Raw genomic sequence first — 19,850 nt, 5'->3', positions numbered from 1 at the left:
ATAGACCTACATAGACCTACATAAACGAATAAAGATTCGATTTTTTTTTAAATTCATGAGTATGATTGTTTGTATCGGTATATGTATGTATGTACAAAAAAAAATGTAAAAATATGTTTATATATTAGTGTCAGTTATATAGTACCCATAAGATAAGCTTTCGCTAGCTTAACTTGGGACTAGATGGCGCTGTATGAAATGTCCTGAGATAAAAAAAATCTATTTTATATGATGGCAACACTGCTTCTTGCTTCACATATTAACACGATTCAATTTCATTGTTACAGATTGCTGTCCCGGCATTGCAAGGGGGAACAAGGATTCAGGTGTTTACAATTTGATCTTTTTATCCTTTCCTATTTTTTAAAACTACTTTTCTGACAATCAAGCATATGGCCCAACTAATGGTAACCGGTTATAGTAGTCTGTAGACGCTTAAAACACCATAGTCACGTGCGCTTAGGAAAGTTTAATATATCCGTCATAGAGTTGTGATTATGTATTAATATCATTGATTTTCTTGACACAAGACAACGAATCAATAAATTTCTATTCTATTTAATTCTACTTAGCTTAGAACTAGATGGCGCTGTGTGAATTGTCCCAAAAATAGTGTTGGAACATAATATATGATGTAATAGGTCACGTGACACTATAGAAGTTCATATCAGTTGTCTAGTACCCATAACGCAAGCTCTGCTTCACTTAGGACTAGATGGCGCTGTATTAATTGTCCAAGAATATTCTTAATATTATTGATAGTTTGAACTACGCAACAGATATCAATGAAGTTTTTAGGAATGGATACAGTGATTCAAAAGGAAGGTTTATATATATAATACATGTACACCTGTACGAAACGGGGGCGCGTAGCTAGTGTAATCTTATTAATATTATAAACGCGAAAGATTGTGAGTATTTTTTTTAATTTTAATTAATTAATAAGTATTACATATATACAATTTATTTGCAATTATCGCCAAACTGCTTGGCAGTTTTTTAGCGAAAAAGAACACAAATTTTTATTTACACTTAATTTACAATTTAACTATAATATAGAATTTATACTACTGCATTTTTTCGAGTAACCACTTTTTTAATTTAATTTCAAATATTTTTTTACATTAACAATCGTTTTCGTTAAAATTTTTATTAAATATTCGTGGCGGCATGTACCTCCTCATTCTTGTACCATTAATAAAATGTATGGGTAGATGTTTGGTACTTTGTTACTCTTTCACGCAAAAACTACTGAACGGATTTTGGTGAAACATTTCAGCTTATACATTAGAATAACTACTAAGGCTATAAATTTCACGCTAGTATAAAATATACAGTCAAATCGAGACAATATTTCTGAAGTTGGTTAATGAAACAGTAACTGTACAAGTAAAACAAACTACAATTACACAATATTCAGTCCGTCTGTCCTTCTGTCCCAGGGGACGCTGTTTATTTGAAAATTTCATTACATAGACAGTCGACTCGCTAATTAGAATTCGTCTAGTGATGGGAATTAATGTGAATGTTGTCGATAAAGAAGTATATTTCAGTTATCGATAACTTCTGTTTAAGTATTTAAAATCACGAAGGTAAATGTACCCAACTAGCATTTAATATACATATAAAAATAATACGTTTGTGGAACAATAAAACATTGCATGGCATATAAAATAGATGAAATAGATAAAAAAATATTTTTAATATTTGAACTTTTATAAAATGACAACTGGTTTTGATATTCAATATCCTTGACTTGCTGGTTTTGAATAAATTATAATAATTCATATATTTTTATATATTATACAAACAAATCATAAAAAAAAATTAATTCGTGTAGGAATAGTATAAAAACCAATCGCAGCCCCAGTCTGTTCACTTATATATTTTAAACTACGCAACGGATTTTAATGAAGTTTTCAGCGATAGATAGAGTGACTCAAGAGGAAGATTTCTATGTATAATACACGCATATTGTAGTACATAAATTTTTAGAAATTCTGTTTTGTAATGCAGCCGTAAATAGCAATAATAATAATAATAATAATATGAATGATGAATGAAATCATTCCAATCGTTATGTCGGTGAACGGTCTTATCCCAACCAGTCTGGAACAACATCTCAGACGGTTGGGATTCCGGGGCGGCTCACTCCCGGGAAAGATGCAGAAAGCGGTGCTCTTAGATTCTGCCCGCATAGTACGCTGGTTTCTCTCCCTGGGACCCTGAACCCCGGCCGACTGTGCTTCTGCCGGGGGTAAGTTGCGATCTTCTCTCCTTAAGAGGGGAGATGAGATTTTTTTTGAAGTTTAGAAATAATAATAATAATAAACTCTTTATTGTGCACATAGAAGAAATACAATAAGAAAAAAACAATAAATAGAAAATCATGAACAAAAGGCGGTCTTATCGCTATAAGCAATTTCTTACAGTCAACCTGCAAGATAGGACTAACATACACAGAAGAGGTAGATGGCACACACAAGACACTATAATTATCAAACGAATTAATAGACATACATATATATATATATATATATATATATATATATATATATACATATATACAACATACTGGAAGATTTCAGAGTTAAATAGGAAAAAATTTGCTAAAAATAATATAGAGTTATTCAACCCAAAATTTATATGTATAAATACTTGCACTATGAAATACCTAAATAGATTAAATTATTTAATTATCTCCTTCGACTAGCACCCATAAAAGGTGCCTTTTCAAGCTCTGGGGTCAATCCTTTGCGCGCTCTTTGAATACTCCAATTATTTTAATTTTTTAATTTTTTTCTGTTGCGTGTATATGTTTATATATATTTAAGCGTATTTATATATTTATGTTTCTATTAATATTGTAAGTAGATTTATTATTATTACTTGTACTATATTTTGTATATTGCTTTGCAACACGTATTTTTGTTGTACCTCTGTCCACCACTCCACAATTCTTTTCATTCACTCAAAGGTTGACTGGAAGAAATCCTTTTAGGATAAGTCCGCATTGTACCATTTTCAAAGTCATATCCTTCTGTTTTTAATCTGTACAATAAAGATTTACAAACAAACAAACAATCTTGCATATAAGTACAGAAAAGCTCTGAAGTTATACTATCTCTGATCAACGACTGTTGACTGGTAGAGAATGCCATCAGGCATTAAGTCCGCCATGTGTACAATTTTAAAAGCCGAGTAATTCAATGATTCGTCGCCTGATCACTATATTATTGTACAGAACTGCTGAAAAGTTCAAAGATTTATAATGCCTATAAGAAGCTGGGGTTACTAGTCAGCGAAAAATGCAGACTCGGTAAGCTAGGATGCTCGACGGTTTACGTAAAAATCGATATCGATATAGGTCGATGCACATCACTAACTCTAGTGGTCTGTTGTCAGCAAATTTCCTAATGAATTATTTGTTGTGTGGAGAATGAATAATTGATAAGTTTAACTCGGTAACTAAGCAAAAAGTACAACGTTCGATTTCGCGTACGTTCAGCAGTTAAGTTTCAACATTCGATTATAATACTGATATTAATTTAAACTCGCACTTGAAGATAATAATAATAATAAATCTTGCGAGTTACTTGTCAGTTCTTTGACGACCTCGGTGGTCTAGCGGTCTAGCACACCGCTTTACGTCCGATGATCACGGGTTCGATTCCTCGCACGGCACAAAATTTGTATTGATAAATATGATTGTTTGTATCGGTCTGGCTGTTTTCTATATATAATATATGCATTTTATATATTTTGATTTTTTTTAATAACACAGGCTATAAATTTCATTCGAGTACAACCGCAGGCACAGCTAGTATGATTTAAAATTTATACCCGTGCTTACTTCAATTTTTTATTAAATTATCGAACACATCGACGTAGAAATTCTAACTATCTACCCCCATTTATCAAAGCTGTCTTTATGAAAACTAATATAAATAAAAAATCGCTGAATTCATACCGTTTCACTTACGTTGCAAGCGAATATCTGCCTAATGCATTTGTAATAAGGTATGGTATCGTTTGTATGTGTTTATCGGGTATGGAAATTGATTCCTCTTTTTACTATATCTATCCTGATGATGGATGCTTTAACCGATTTCAAAAAAGACGTGTTACTAAGTGGCTTTTTTATGGATGATGATGGAATAATGATGCCAATACTACTGGAATCTATACTAATATTATGAAGCTGAAAAGTTTGTTAGTTTGAACGCGTTAATCTCAGGAACTACTGGTTTGATTTGAAAAATTATTTTTGTGTTGGATAGTCCATTTGTCGAGGACGGCTTTAAGATATATAACATTACGCTACGACCAATAGGAGCGGAGCAGCAATGACAAATGTCCCATTTAATGTTTTGAAACAAAATTGTCCTTTACGTCATTTGATTTCCACGACCAATTTAGGAGATATCTTAGTTTCAATACAATAACCTCAAATATTATAAAATTTCATCAAAATCCATTCAGTAGTTTTTGCGTTAAAGAGTAACAAACATCCATCCATACTCACAAACATCCATCCATACTCACAAACATCCATCCATACTCACAAACATCCATTCATACTCACAAACATCCATCCATACTCACAAACATCCATCCATACTCACAAACATCCATTCATACTCACAAACATCCATTCATACTCACAAACATCCATCCATACTCACAAATTTTTGCGGTAATAATATTAGTAAGATGGTGCACTCGTTTGCGTGGTTTACGCGGGACACCAGTGAAGGATGATAAGATGAACATGAGGTCAGGTCAGTTAGCACATCGTGACAAATTAACAATAATGGTTTTCAGAGGGAACCGCGTGGATGTCAACCTGACGTGGTACGTTGCTAGCAATGAGGTGAACAGTCCACATTACTAACAATCGTCTTCCACTTGATGGTAATATACGGTCCATCTCATGGTAAATAGTTACCGTAGCCTATGGACGCCTGAAACACCAGGGATACCCCTGGTACCACACGCGCGCTGCCGGTCCTTGAGAAACCTTAATGTACCTTTCTTGAAAAACCCCATGCTGTAAGTAAGTAAAGCGGCTGCTACTGTAAGTAAAACCTCGGCAGGTAGTTCATTCCACAATCTAAGTGTACGCGGGAGGAAGCTCTTTTGACACCGCACTGTCCGAGATCACTTAGATTCCAGCGTGTGTTTCAGATTGTATTGGTTGTCCCCTCCGATCGATCCCCCGTCCAATTCAAACGGAGATCGAAATTACGACGGCCTGACCTGAGGTTCGAACCCCGAGCTGTGCCCTCAGACTAAAGGCGTATCCGTCAGGCGAGAGTTGGCCTTCAGCCGCTCCATAAATCCTTCCTTTGGTTTGGAGTGCCATCTGCACTCGCCCCCTATCGTCCGGTGAAGCTGTAAAGGCCAGCTGCGGCCAACAGTATTAAAGTAGTCCCAAAATAAATTGTATTTGTCTGTTTTCTAAGTATATTTTAGAGAAAATACTATATATGAAAACGTCTGTCTCGTACCTGTATGCTCCTGATAAGGTTTCCTAAGCTCCTTAAAACGGGTCAGTGTCCAGGTGATGTTTTCACTAGCTTTCACACACTTTTGCACTCAGTTTGTAATTAATTTTTATTATAATTAAGGAACGTACGCGCACGAGACATGGCGGTCCGTACTGTCATAGCTAAGAGACGAGATAGGGGGCAGAAACTAAAGGGCTCTAATATAATAATCTGTTAGTTAGTCGGGTATAGGGTAGATTTTGAACAGTATATTATTTATGCATTTACAAAAGGTGTGAGAACAAGTGCAATAATTGGTGAATATCAGTGCGATACGAACTGTATCTTAACCTGGACATCTATAACATTTTAGCTGAATATGAAACTGCGAATTAATATTTAAGAACAATGCGACCTATTCAAAGCAAATAAACAAATAAATAAATGAATATATCATTAAAATATAGTGAACCAGTTTATTATTACACTACCCGTGTTTCCAGGTCAACTGAATTTTAATCGTTAAAACTTTCCAACACTTTATTTCGTCTCGAAAGGCATGAGCTTTTTACAGGCAGTGTTGCCAGCTGATACCAAAGAATTTCCCTCAACTTTTATCAAAAAAATCCCTCAAAATGTTGATTTAAAGGTAAATCCTCTAAATAATAGAAGTCTGTATATTGACGACTTTTTTTTACTAATTGTCAGTGTTTTTATTTTTTTTTTGGTCCGGACCTGTCTGTAATTTTACTATCTCATCTTTATCCCTCTGGATGGAGGATAAGACAGTGAAATTACGGGATAAGATGGATAACGTCTTAGTTTCTACTAAATGTAATGTTTCTGAGGAGCTTCTTACCGCATACACTTAGATTGATGAACTACCTCGTGAGATTTTCTCCAGAGACTATAGCATGGGGTTTTTCAAGAAAGGTATATTAAGGTTTCTCAAGGACCGGTATCTCGCGACACCCTTGGAGTTTCAGACGTCCATAGGCTATGGTAACCGTTTACCATCAGATGGGCCGTATGCTTGTTTACCAGCATCGTAGTATACAAAAATAAATTAAACAACGTTTAAAAGACCAACACGCGAGTTTCTTGTTCGTTCTTCTTGTGATAAGTCTGCGTTCTGAATGAGTGGTAAAGCATTTGACATGATAACGTGATGTCCGTAGTGCTGTTCATGTATATAGGCGACGGTTAGTTAGTTTGATTGTCATTATAGTTGTGTAGAAAAATACTTTTTGATTTATTTTAAAATATTTCGAATCCATTGAATTTCCATCCTTTTTTCTACCAAGTAGTAAACTTGGTAGAAAAAAAGTTACCGTAGAATAAGAGTCTTGTCTGATAAGATACTTTTCAAGCCTCTCCTTAGAGACTACTATATAAGGTTCGTGTAAACTGTCCAAAAGTTTACTATATATGGTCGACAATGAAAGATTGAATATACTCGTATTTTTATGAATATGTAGAAAAAATACAGAAATAATTTTATCAATATTTTTTGCATGGAAACACATAAATACATATTTTTAAATACACCCAAAGTCCTGAAACAGACAATCAAACTCAAGAATTCAAATATTAGCACCGTGCGAGGAATCGAACCCGCGACCATTGGAAATAAAGCGATGTACTAAACCGCTAGACCACCAAGATTGTGAGCATATTAGAAAGTAGTAAAGGTAGAATTACAAAATTTCGTTACATAGCATAAAAAAGTCGCAGTCGCTGTCTGTTCACCTTTTTTAAATTACTTCTTTTAAATTAAGCAAAGGATTTTAATACAGTTCAGCAATAGATACAGTGATTCGAGAGGAAGGTTTTTTTTTGGGGGATGACAATGAAATGATGCATCCGCCTGCGGTTTATACTGGCGGGGCACCATCGAAGGATCATAAGATGAACATGAGGTCAGGTCAGTTAGCCCATCGTGACAAATTCACTAGGAATTTATCCAGTTTCCAAGAGGAACTGCGTGGAGGTCCTAACATGGTACATTGCGAGCAAGAATTACCAGTTCCCATTACTAGCAATCCCTTCCTCTCAAGAGGAAGGTTTATATATATAATACATGCGTGTTATTATATAGAACAGGCTGAGAAATAAAAAAAAATTGTAATAATTTCGTGCGATTCCAGGACAGGCCGTTAGTTAATTATAAAAACTAAATAAATGTATTTAGATTATTTTGTTTAATTCCGCTACAATTAGAACAAATATTCAGTGTGGAAACTTGACTACCGTTACGACCTTCTCTAATGGTGATCAAATTCCGACCGTTATTGAGTCTACACCCATATTGCGACACGTGTTTCACCTCTGAACGAGGTTTGATCAAGCATTAAATAGAGTTCGGATATAGCTTGGAAGCCTAGTATTGACTGCTCGGCGACCAAACCGCGACTCGATTATTTATAAAAACTAAATTAAGTTACCACAAATTGGTTGATAAATATACATTATACATATAAATATAATAGAAACAAAAAAATATATGAAAACGAAACATTTATTATTTGAACAAGAGAGCGAGTGTAATGAAGGAAAAAATACATTATATTCCTCTCAGCGAATAGGTATTACAAATTAAAAGTAAACAGTGAGGTACGAGAAATGTAAGAAATCTCTGTTCAAATATTATATTTATTCGAACCGTTAACATTTATGAGGATCTATGCGGTTTAGCGGTTAAGCACACCGCCTCATCTCCGATGGTAGCCAGTTCGATTCCTCGTATAGTACATTTGCATTCATGAGTACGATTGTTTGTATCGGTCTGAGTGTATACACAAAAATGTGTTTTGTATTCCTAAGTTCTGTTTAGCTTGAGGTTAGATGGCGCTGTGTGAATTGTACAGAAACATTGATTATATAAATTACTTATATACGAAGAATCTAAATATATATAACTCAAAGGTGACTGATATAGTGATCTATCAACGCACAGCCCAAACCATTGGACGGATCGGGCTGAAATTTTGCATGCAGGTAGATGTTATGACGTAGGCATCCATTAAGAAAGGATTTTGATTAATTCTACTCCCAAGGGGATTAAATAGGGGATGAAATTTTGTATTAAACTTTGTCAATTTTAAAACGATCGGGCTGAGACTTTGCATGCATAAAGCTAACTGTGACGTAGGCATCCCCTAAGAAAGGATTTTGATAAATTCCACCCTTAAGGGGATAAAATAGGTGATGAAAGTTTGTATAAATCATCTTAGATTTTCGACTGATTGAACTGAAATTAAAAATTGGAGCTACTATGATGAAGACGTTCGCTCAAATAGGATTTTGATAAATTCAACCCCCATGGGGATAAAATAAGGGATGATGCAGGATGTAAATGTATTAAATTGAACCTATCAGTACCCAATGGAACGAATAACTTTAGACGAACAAAATAAAAAAATTTAGAAAAATAAAATTAAATTCCACGCAGACGAAGTCGCGGGAACAGCTAGTTTTACTAATAAGCTACAAATTAGGTCTATTTAATTATGATAACCTCATCATAATCAGCATTAAAATATTCCGTTGCTTTCATAATTGTTTACACAATAGACTTTGTTATAGTTGTTTATTAATAATGAAATTAATAGGAAGCCACTGCTTTTGTGCATATTGAATTATTTTTAACCTGTAGCTAAGTAGGACTTCGCAATACAAGCTGAAAAAGGGCGAGCACAATAGATCTATGTAGGTCGCAGTGCTACAGGTGCTACAAACATCTGACAAAAGCCCAAATACCCAATAAAAAAAAAAATACAGACTGCCTGCGGATTTGCCTGTCCAAATTAATAAATCATAACCTTACTATATCCTATATTATCATTACATAGTATAAAACTAAGTCGCTGTCGCTGTCTGACCGTCCCTGTGTATGCTTAAATCTTTAAAACTACGCCACGGATTTTAAAGCGGTTTAATTAGACATATGATTTGATTATGTTTAATTATTTGATGTATACTATATTATTATATTATATTATTGTGTATTCATATGTATGTATATATATGTAAATTTGTGTATGTACTATATTTTATTTTGTTTACATAAGTGTATACAATTTTTATGTTTCCACTAATGCGCCACCTACTCTATTTTTTTTTTTTGTAAATACCTCTCTTTCCAAAGGTTGTCTGTAAGAGATTGCATTAGCGATAAGACCGCCTTTTGTACTTAGTTTTTTTTTTTGTTTTTAATTTGTTCATGTCCTTTATATGTTGGTGCAATAAAGTGTTATAATAATATAATAATAATAATAATAATAATTGATGGACAAGCAAAATAAAGTAACGAGAGACTTGGCATGTCCCGTCCTCGGTAATCACCAACTTAAGCTCTGAAAAAGAGAATAATAATAATCTCAGGACAATTCACACAGCGCCATCTAGCCCCAAGTTAAGCTAGCTAAAGCTTGTGTTATGGGTACTAGATAACTGATATACATAGATTTTTTTGTAAATACATACATATTAGACATAGAAAACACCCAGACCGATACAAACAATCATGAATACAAATGTTTGTACCGTGCGAGGAATCGAACCCGCGTATCCGTCGTAAAGCGGTGTGCTAGACTGCTAGACCACCGAGGTCACTATTATTATTTATATATATTTTATATATCTCCCTTTTGACGGGGGTAATACGTTCAAACACGCGGGACTTAGCCAAGCGTGGATGAGTTATATCATGTTAACAAAAGTGATGACGAAAGAAATTTTCCTTACTAAGAATGACGGCTTTGTGTAATTGTTCTGTTAGAGGAGGGGATTTACAACGTACCTAGGTGTTATTATTCCTAACTTCCAAAAAAAATCTCATCTCCCCTCTTAAGGAGAGGAGATGGCAACTTACCCCCGGCAGAAGCACAGTCGGCCGGGGTTCAGGGCCCCAGGGAGAGAAACCGGCGTACTATGCGGGCAGAATCTAAGAGCTCCGCTTTCTGCATCTTTCCCGGGAGTGAGCCGCCTCGGAATGCCAACCGTCTGAGATGTTGTTCCAGACTGGTTGGGATAAAACCGTTCACCGATATAACGATTGGAATGATTTCGGTGGACTATTATTGTTATTATTAATCTAATTTATTTCAATTCAATTCAATTCAAAATATCTTTATTCATGTAGGTCTATTACAGACTCTTATGATATGTCAAATCTACCGTCAGTTCGGAATGATATCGAGATGAGAAGAACTGACAAGAAACTCAGCTCGTATTTTTTTCAAATAATAGTGGAACATGTTTATGATAAATACAGTTATTAAAATTCAAATTTGGGAGAATAGAGTAACCACCAGCATATGCTATCGCAAAGAACAAAAAAAATTTAATCAGTGTTCACAACCTGAACAGACCAGTCTCCACAAGCAGCACCCGTTCACGAGTATGACGTATGAGCCAGCCATCATTGTACTCAACCATATTTGAGGGAGCACATCGACCCGGCCCACCACGCCGCCACAAGTTTGAACTTTATAGCGAGCATGACTGTTTCAGGTTACTCCACTACGTCAATTATATTATTTACAGCATAGGCTGTACCGATCACAGTTTTCACCCATTACAATATTAAATTTACATTATTTAATTTACAATATGTCATACAATTACTTAATAACTCTTAATACGATTGTTACTTTCCATCCGGTGGGTCATCCACTTGTTAGCCATTCAAGCTACTTAAAAAATAAAGTAAAAACCGGATTTCCATTATCAAAGAACGAATTGGCGGATATAAATGAGCTTGCGTTTGATAGCAAGGCCCGCACAGTAATAGCATAGGAAAATCAATTTCAATTTGCTACTCTAATGTAAGTAAATAAGGTTTAAAAACTTTTGAATTCCCTTTCTATTACCAAGTCAATGGAGCAAATTCTGTAATTATTATTGGGACCGAGACTAACTTGGGCACGTTTTTAATGCCCTACCCGGGATGCGTACTGCGGAACTCGTGTACCGTCAGCAGAGGCATCGGGTGGCTTTTTTTTATTTTTTATTATATGTATAAAATATTAATAATAATTCCAATTCACACAGCGCCATCTAGTCCCATGTTGAGCTACCGAAGCTTGTGTTATTTATTTATTTCAGGCTACCTTATAGACTAACATACATATGAAATAATATATAATTAAGATATTGAAATTGTCTGTGTGATCACGGAACTGACGGCGGTAATCTGCCACGGTAGGTCCGGTACACCCCCTTCGGCCAGCAGTCCTCCTTCATGAAGGTGGGCAGCATGTTCGTGGGGACCCGAACCACGAACTCCTTGAAACTCGTGTTGTGACTCGACTTCAACGTCACCCTTATGTCAGGTTACTCCTGGTCCGTATGGGGTCGACAATGCCCTGCTCCTTGGTGATGTGTAGGCGGAACAGGTACATTGCTGTGGTCGGTGTTGCAGCAAGCAACAAGAGTTAAAAATACATACAAAATTCAAAATATCTTTATTAATGTAGGTCTATTACAGACTCTTATGAACGCAAATCTACCGTCAGTTCGGAATGATTTCAGGATGAGAAGAACTGACAAGAAACTCAGCTCGTATTCTTTTCAAATAAATGTTGTACAAGTTTACAATAAAACAGATTCATTTTTAAATTCAAATCTGAGAGTGACCATCAGCATTCTTCTTCTTCTTATTCGTTCCTCACTGCTGAGGATCGCGACTCTACAGTATCTTGTCGACCAGCTGTCGCCATCGCTCAGACGCCTGGTGTAGTAGACCATCAGCATATGCTATTGCAAAAGTAGTCCATTCAGTGTTCGTAACGCGAACAGACATTCCCCACATGCAGCACCCGTTCTCGAGTATGACGGATACATTCCTTAATTTTCACCCTTCTACCAGCAACCTCTATTTTTTATAGAACCGGCTATTGTACATATATAAACTTCTTTGCAAACCACACTTGACTCCCAGTTGTCATGTCAAATAAAAAGGGTACGCTGTTTGACATTAAAGCTTATTTGTACACCCCACCCCCCACCCCTCATACCGCACCCCGCAGCGTAAATTGACATACATTTATTTGCAGTCGGTTAATTAGGCATCATTGCAGTTGAGAAACTTTGCTAGGATTGCGTCTTAATTATAGTTGATGTTACTAATATTATAAACGCGGAAGTTTGTGAGTATGGATGCATGTTTGAGACTCTTTCACGCAAAAACAGCTGCACAGATTTTGATGAAACTTCACAGTAATATAGCTTATATATTAGAAAAACGTATAGGCTGCATGCGGGTGAAATAGCGGGTATAGCTAATTACCAATATATAATAATATATCATATGATAACATGATGTCAGGTAGGCCATCAACTAATATTTTACCATTCTTATGAGATAACATTCCACAATGTTGAATTTACTCACATTATAAATAAAAAAATCCCTCCTCCAATCGATCCCCCGTCCAAATCAAACCCCTAGCGGTGCCCTCAGACTAAAGTCGTATCGGTCAGGCGGGAGTTGTCCTTCAGCCGCTCCACAAGTCCTTCCTTTGGTTTGGAGTGCCATCTGCACTTGCCCCCTATCGTCCGGTGAAGCTGTAAAGGCCAGCTGCGGCCAACAGCATTAGAGTAGTCCGAAAAAAAATTCTTTATTAGCTTGAATCAATATATGGTTGTAACCACATAATTGTGTTTTCATTCAGTTAGTACAAAACGATCTTGATCTCCAGAACCTAGATTTTGTTCATGGTCTCTCTGGACAGCATTAGAGTAGTGTTATGTCTAATAAAAATAATGCAAAAGTCCCAAAACCGAGCGTAACAAGCGCCGCTTTTTCACCATAAACAATTCACCCCCTGTCGGGGGGATTAAGAGGTTTTTCGAGTCGGCCGGCACTATGCTCCCCGCTGCAGTAATGACCTCATTTATTAGTGGCCAGTGATATTTCATAATCTGTGCCGCCTAAAAAACTACTGTTATATGTTTACGCGGGAAAAAATATGAAGACCCTAGTTAGGATAAAGATGTAACCGTTAGTATTCGTGAGTGTTACAGTCAATTATTTTATACTAGTACAACTAGATGGCGCTGTATTAAACCATTAAAAAATTCGAAATATCTTTATTCACGTAAGTCTTACGGATTACAGACTCTTATGATATGTCAACTGTACCGTCAGTTAGAAATGATTTCGAGATGAGAAGAACTGACAAGAAACTCAGCTCGTATTCTTTTCAAATAAGTGTTACAATAATACAGATTCATTTTTAAATTCAAATTTGGGAGAATAGAGTGACCTATCTAAATAATCAGTCGTAACCTGAACAGACCAGTCCCCACAAGCAGCACCCGTTCACGAGTATGGCGAATCAGCCAGCCATCATTGCATTCATATAACTTTCTACAACGCGTTATTAAGTTGTGTTTGTTAGACTTTATAGAGACATATACATATTCTTTCCGATCGATCCCTGTCCAATTCGAACGTGGATCGAAATTAGAACGGCCTGAGCCAAGGTTCGAATACATGCCCTCAGACTAAAGTTGTATCCGTCATACGAGAGTTGGCCTTCAGCCGCTCCATAAGTCCTTCCTTTGGTTTGGAGTGCCATCCGCACTCGCCCCCTATCGTCCGGTGAAGCTGTAAACGCCAGCTGCGGCCAACAGCGTTAGAATAGTTCGAAAAAAAACTTTATTCGTTTGTATAATTTTATAATTGTAACCTCATAACTATATTCTCATTCAACTAATACAATACGACCCTGATAACCAGAATCTCGATTTTATACATGGTTCTTCGTAGGTTTTTGGTTAATCGTCCTCGACGGCTAGTGGATTGTTTGTATCGGTTATTTTGTTAATGAATGATAATGCTGGCGGGGCACCAGTGGGGTATGATATGATGAGCATGAAGCTAGGTCAGTTAGCATATCAAGATGAATTCACAAGGAATTTATCATGATGTAAAGAATATAATCTAATAATAAATCTTCAAAAATATAATTAATTTATAGTTATCTTTGTTTGGTGATTTTCACCCGAAAAGACAAGTCTACCACCCCATCAAATAATAGTAATATATTATCAGACAATATAATCAATTTTATTAATAACATAATTTATATATACGACGATATCTTAATGTATTTTCCTTTTCTATCTTTTCTTGTACACGTATGTATGGTTGATCTAGTGACCACATTATCCTATAACATTCTAGGTTTGCTGGAAGAAATCTCTTTTTAGAGATAAGTCCGCTCTTGTACATTACTTTTACTTTATTACTGTTATTTTTTCCTATGTGTGTGTACAATAAATAATAACTTAACCTTTCTTATTAATCTAAATATATATAACTCAAAGGTGACTGACTGACATAGTGATCTATCAACAGCCCAAACCACTGGACGGATCGGGCTGAAATTTGGCATGTAGGTAGATGTAATGACGTAGGCATCCGCTAAGATAGAATTGATTTCTACCCCTAAGGGGATAAAACAGGGGTTGAAAGTTTGTATGAAATTTTGTCCATTTTAAACCGATCGGGCTGATACTTTGCATCCATAAAGCAACTATGCGTAGTCATCCCCTAGATTTGATAAATTCCACCCCTCAGGGGATAAATTAACGCGAGCGACGCCGCGGGCAAAAGCTAGTTAAAAAATAAAATCAAAATAATCCTTGACGTATTACCTGTCCCACCCAGAGTCTTAAAATAAAATAATATATCTACTAATAAATTTACTTAACATTTTTTTAGATATATAATAAAAAAATAAACCATTACAATTTTCATATTTAATATTTAAATATATTGTAATAAAACTAATTATATTAAATTACATTTATCATTAAAAACATAAATCGCAATTTTATAACAACGAAATGGCCACAATTCTGCGTAGTGAAATTAAAATTAAAAACTATTTTATACTAAATTAACTAATTTAAATTTACAGACGCGTTATAAGATTGATATTAAATATAATAATATAATTAGAAAATAAATATAAGCGTAATTCAACAACCGTGAAACAACGGAAAACGATGTGATTCTGTCAAGTGAAAACACCAATAACAAACAAAAACAACACTAGTGTAATATACAAAACAAAATATATAAATAATATATTATATATCGTAAACATTAGCAATTTTTAAACGCAATAAACAAACGCCAAAGTAGCTGTTTTATTTTCAACGACAATTTTGATGTTTTAATTTGAACGAGACTTTATTAAATATGAATATAGTGTAGTGATATTGGTAGTAGATATATTGGGATATATAATTTATATAAATAGGGGGGTATAACAAAATGCTGACAATGTCCACTTTAATGATGCCGGCTGCCACCATGACCACGATGACCAACGCTGGGCCTATTCCTGTAGCCGCCACCACAAAATTGGAGCCAGCGAAACTCTTGCAGCTCCCTCATCCAGCTCTGATGCAGCAGATCCCGCAGCAGTCACAGCCTCAGCAGCACCATCATCAACATCCGCACAACAATAACAAACTTGGTGAGTGATTTTTTTTATGCCTTATTTATTTCAGGCTACTAATGGTCTTATAACCTTAGAAACTTTAGTTTTTTGTGTAATTTTAGTTTTGTTTAAGGTTATCTTTTTGTACTGTATGCAGGTTGAATACCTTGGACAAATATTCAAATTATAAGATCTACTTGTAACACCGTATTCTGCAAACAAATAAATAAATACTATTATACCAAGCATACGGCCTATCTGATGGTAAACGGTTACCGTAGCCTATAGACGCCTGAGACACCAGAGCTGTCACGTGCGCGTTTCCGACCCTTATGAAACCATACCTAATATACTCTTGAAAACCCCATACTGTAGTCTCTTGAAAAAACCTCGTTGGTAGTTCATTCCACAATATAAGTGTACTATATGCTACAAAAAGCACTCCTATAAATATTGATGATATATTTATTCAAACCAAAACAAACAAACACTTGTAATCATACAAATGTGTCGTGCGAGAATCGAATCTATGACCATTGAATGCTGTGATTCGATACATCTGTACAGAACTTGATATAAGTCAAATATCAAGAGTGGTACCTATTATTTTCAGACGAAATTAACCCTCATGTCTTGGGATGAGTGTTAGAATGTTACTTCAGATTCCACCAAAGAGAAATGTTCATGATAGATAGGTTACCACTTACCGTCAATTGATGCTTCCAGTTACATAATATAAAAACAAATAAAGACATCGAACTATCCTTTAGTTACGGCTATAAAAAAGGTAAATAAAAAAAATATTCATGAAAGTTTAAAATTATAAACATTTTATAATATAAAAACTTTGCCCAAATATGCCGTCAATTGATGTTTCTAGTTACATAAAAAAATACAAATAAAGACATCAAACTATCAGTCAGTTGCGGCTATAAAAAAGGTAAATAAAAAAAAACACGCATGTAAAGACATCCAAATTATGATAGAGTGTCATAAAGTGATCATTATTATTATTTACCTGTGGTAATGGACCATAAAAGATGTTACAGAGGTTTTATGGGCAGCGTATGGGATTACGAATGGGGTACGACCACCCTATATGTTATGATAAAATATATATATTTTTTCTATCTATAGTTTTTTACGGCTTCAATGGTATAGCGGTTTAGTGTGCTAGATTCGTGCGGTTTATTACCGATAGTCGCCAGTTCGATTCCTCGCTAGGTACAAATATATAAGTTATTGATAAAAGATATATATAAGTTTTAAATTAACCACGCCGTCTTAATCATTATCTAAATACTTTTAAAATTATATATAATATTTCTGTGTAAATTTAAAACTTTAAAGGGAAAAATAATTTAAACAAATTTAAAAACTTTAAATGCTTGTCTATAAGATACAACAAAAATGTACATTTTGAATACTGACATTTTTCTATTTATCCGACGATATATGTATATATAATGTATGTATTTACAAAAAAATATTAAAATATTTATATCAGTTGTCTACAACTTCCTAATGATCGCAGGTTCGATTCCTCTTACTGTGTATTTGTATTCATGAGTATAATCGTTTGTATTTTTGAGTGTTTTCTATGAATATTATGTATGTATTTCCAAAAAAAAAACATATTTATGTATTCATATCAGTTGTCTTCTACTTCCGATGATCGCAGGTTCGATTCCTAATGTAAATATTTATATTCTTGAGTATGACTGTTTGTATTGGTTTGGGAGCTCGCTGTTGCATTTCCCTACCTTTTACAATATTTTTCATTGCAGCTCCGCTCCTATTGGTCGTAGCGTAATATTATATAGCTTAAAGCCTTCCTCAAAAAATGGACTATCCAACACAAAATAAAAAAAACGAGTCAATAAAATTCTATTCTATTCTATTCTACAGACTGTCATCATTACATAGTATAAAACAAAGTCGCAATCGCTGTCTGTCCCTGTATGTTTAAATATTTAAAACTACGCAACGGATTTTAAAGCGGTTTTCATTTAATATATAGATAGATTCAAGGGGAAGGTTTATATATATAATACGTGTACACCCGTGCGAAGCCGGGGCAAGTAGCTAGTAATATTATAAAATGGAAAGGAAATTAAAAAAACAAGTTTCATTTAATAAAGACCAGTTCACCTTAAGCGTATAATGGCGATACCGGCTTCGCTTGGCTATATATAGAGGGTCTCTGGACCGAATAAACAGTAACGCTCCATTTCTCACATCTGCGGTCACAATCGATAGCAACCGAACGTTGTTAATAACGACCACGGCATGTGGAAACATGGCTGTTTCATTAAACAAACGAGGTTTTGTTACACACTTTAAAAATACTTTATTTAAGAAAGAAAGAAAATAGTTTATTTGGTACATAACAATAATAAAAAGAATTTTTAATTTTTAAATTATATACTAGTTTGTATTAATTACAAGGGCAGAGTATAAAGCGGCAGTGCGTGCGGCCATGACGTACGGCTCTGAATGCTGGGCGCTGAAAAAGCACCAAGAGCAGAAACTCAATGTCGCAGAAATGAGAATGCTAAGATGGGCTGGTGGCATAACAATGCTGGATCACATTAAAAACATCCACGGTCGAGGTAGTTTTAAGGTGACTCCCATACAGGAGAAGATTTTAGAGACGTAAGGTGGTACGGTCATGTCATGCGGCGACCATCAGACCACATGACAAGAACAGTGCTTGACATAAGTACCCAGCCCAGAAGACGCGGCAGACCCCGTCTCACATGGATGTCCGTTATTGAGAGGGATATAAAAAGCGCCAAAATAACACCCCAGACGACCCAGGACAGAACGTCCTGGCGAAGACTGACCAGACGGGCCGACCCTAAATAAATGGACTAAGGCCAGGCAAAAGAAAGAAGATACGGTTTATATTAATTACGTAGTACCAAATAGGTTTCCGATCAGCATAAGTCGTGAAGGGGTGCCACGACGCTGGTATTCTGCGGATACCTTTATACATATAATAATATACATACATACATAGATCTAGGCGGATAACATAGAGTAAACATTTACGACATATATATAAATAGATATCAAACAAAACTACACACTGAAATATAAAATAAACATAATGTTCTGGTGACACTAGTAGGCTGACACCTTGCATTACCATGCATTTGGAGTGCACACACATCACAGCGCAGTTTTCTGAGTGAGGAGTAGTAGTTTCTTAAATTTATTTTTAAAATCTGCACAGTTAATGAATCCTTTATAGAAAGAGGGATATTATTCCAGCACTTCGTAGCAGAATAGCGAAAACTATCAAATGCTGCCGTTTTATTTTTTATTTTATATATTTATTTAATTAACACAATATAAACTTACAGCTAATTGCCAACACGTTTATATTTTAAAACTATTTATACTACTTAAACTATACAATGATAAAAATATTCTTATTTTATTAATTATGGAAGGCAAGGCTTCAGTATATACGTCAGCATCTTGGACCTTACCTAAAAATAAATTTAATAATTGCATAGTGGGAGAATTGCTAGCGTGGCTTGTGCGTACCGACGTGGTTTTTTTTTTTTAGTGGATGATAATGGAATGATGCACCCGCCTGCGCTAACGGTTTACGCTGGCGGGGCACCAGTGGAGGATGATAAGATGAGCATGTGGTCAAGTCAGTTAGCCCATCGTGATAAGTTCACCGGGAATTTATCACGATGGTTTCCAGGGGGAACCGCGTGGAGGTCAACCTGATATGGTACATTGCTAGCAATGGGATCATCAGTCCACACTACTAACAATTCCTTTCCCCCCTACCGACGCGGTTACAAACAGTCGGACACGACGACGGGTGACACTTCTCACGTATTTCGGTGGGATATTGAATCCTATCCGTTCTACAACTGCG

General features: G+C 35.4%; 1 protein-coding gene across 3 annotated transcripts in view; it reads left to right on the top strand.

The window, feature by feature from the left end:
* Window positions 1-296: 296 nt before the first annotated feature.
* Window positions 297-19,850, top strand: part of LOC131845353 (cytotoxic granule associated RNA binding protein TIA1) — a 110,112-nt gene continuing 90,558 nt past the window's right edge. For 2 of the 3 annotated variants that reach the window (XM_059194405.1, XM_059194404.1), the window contains exon 1: window positions 15,557-15,985. In XM_059194405.1, coding sequence (XP_059050388.1) covers window positions 15,781-15,985 — 205 coding nt within the window. In that variant the 5' untranslated portion in view covers window positions 15,557-15,780. Of the gene's footprint in view, window positions 327-15,556; window positions 15,986-19,850 lie in introns of those variants that run through there. The other variant, XM_059194408.1, reaches the window with a different exon arrangement.

The sequence above is a fragment of the Achroia grisella genome, unplaced genomic scaffold, assembly GCF_030625045.1.
Source record: "Achroia grisella isolate CSIRO2021 unplaced genomic scaffold, CSIRO_AGI_Agris_v1 utg461, whole genome shotgun sequence".
In the NCBI taxonomy this organism is placed as follows: domain Eukaryota; kingdom Metazoa; phylum Arthropoda; class Insecta; order Lepidoptera; family Pyralidae; genus Achroia; species Achroia grisella.
Note: the sequence above shows the minus strand (reverse complement) of the source record. Positions and strands in the feature narration are given on the sequence as shown.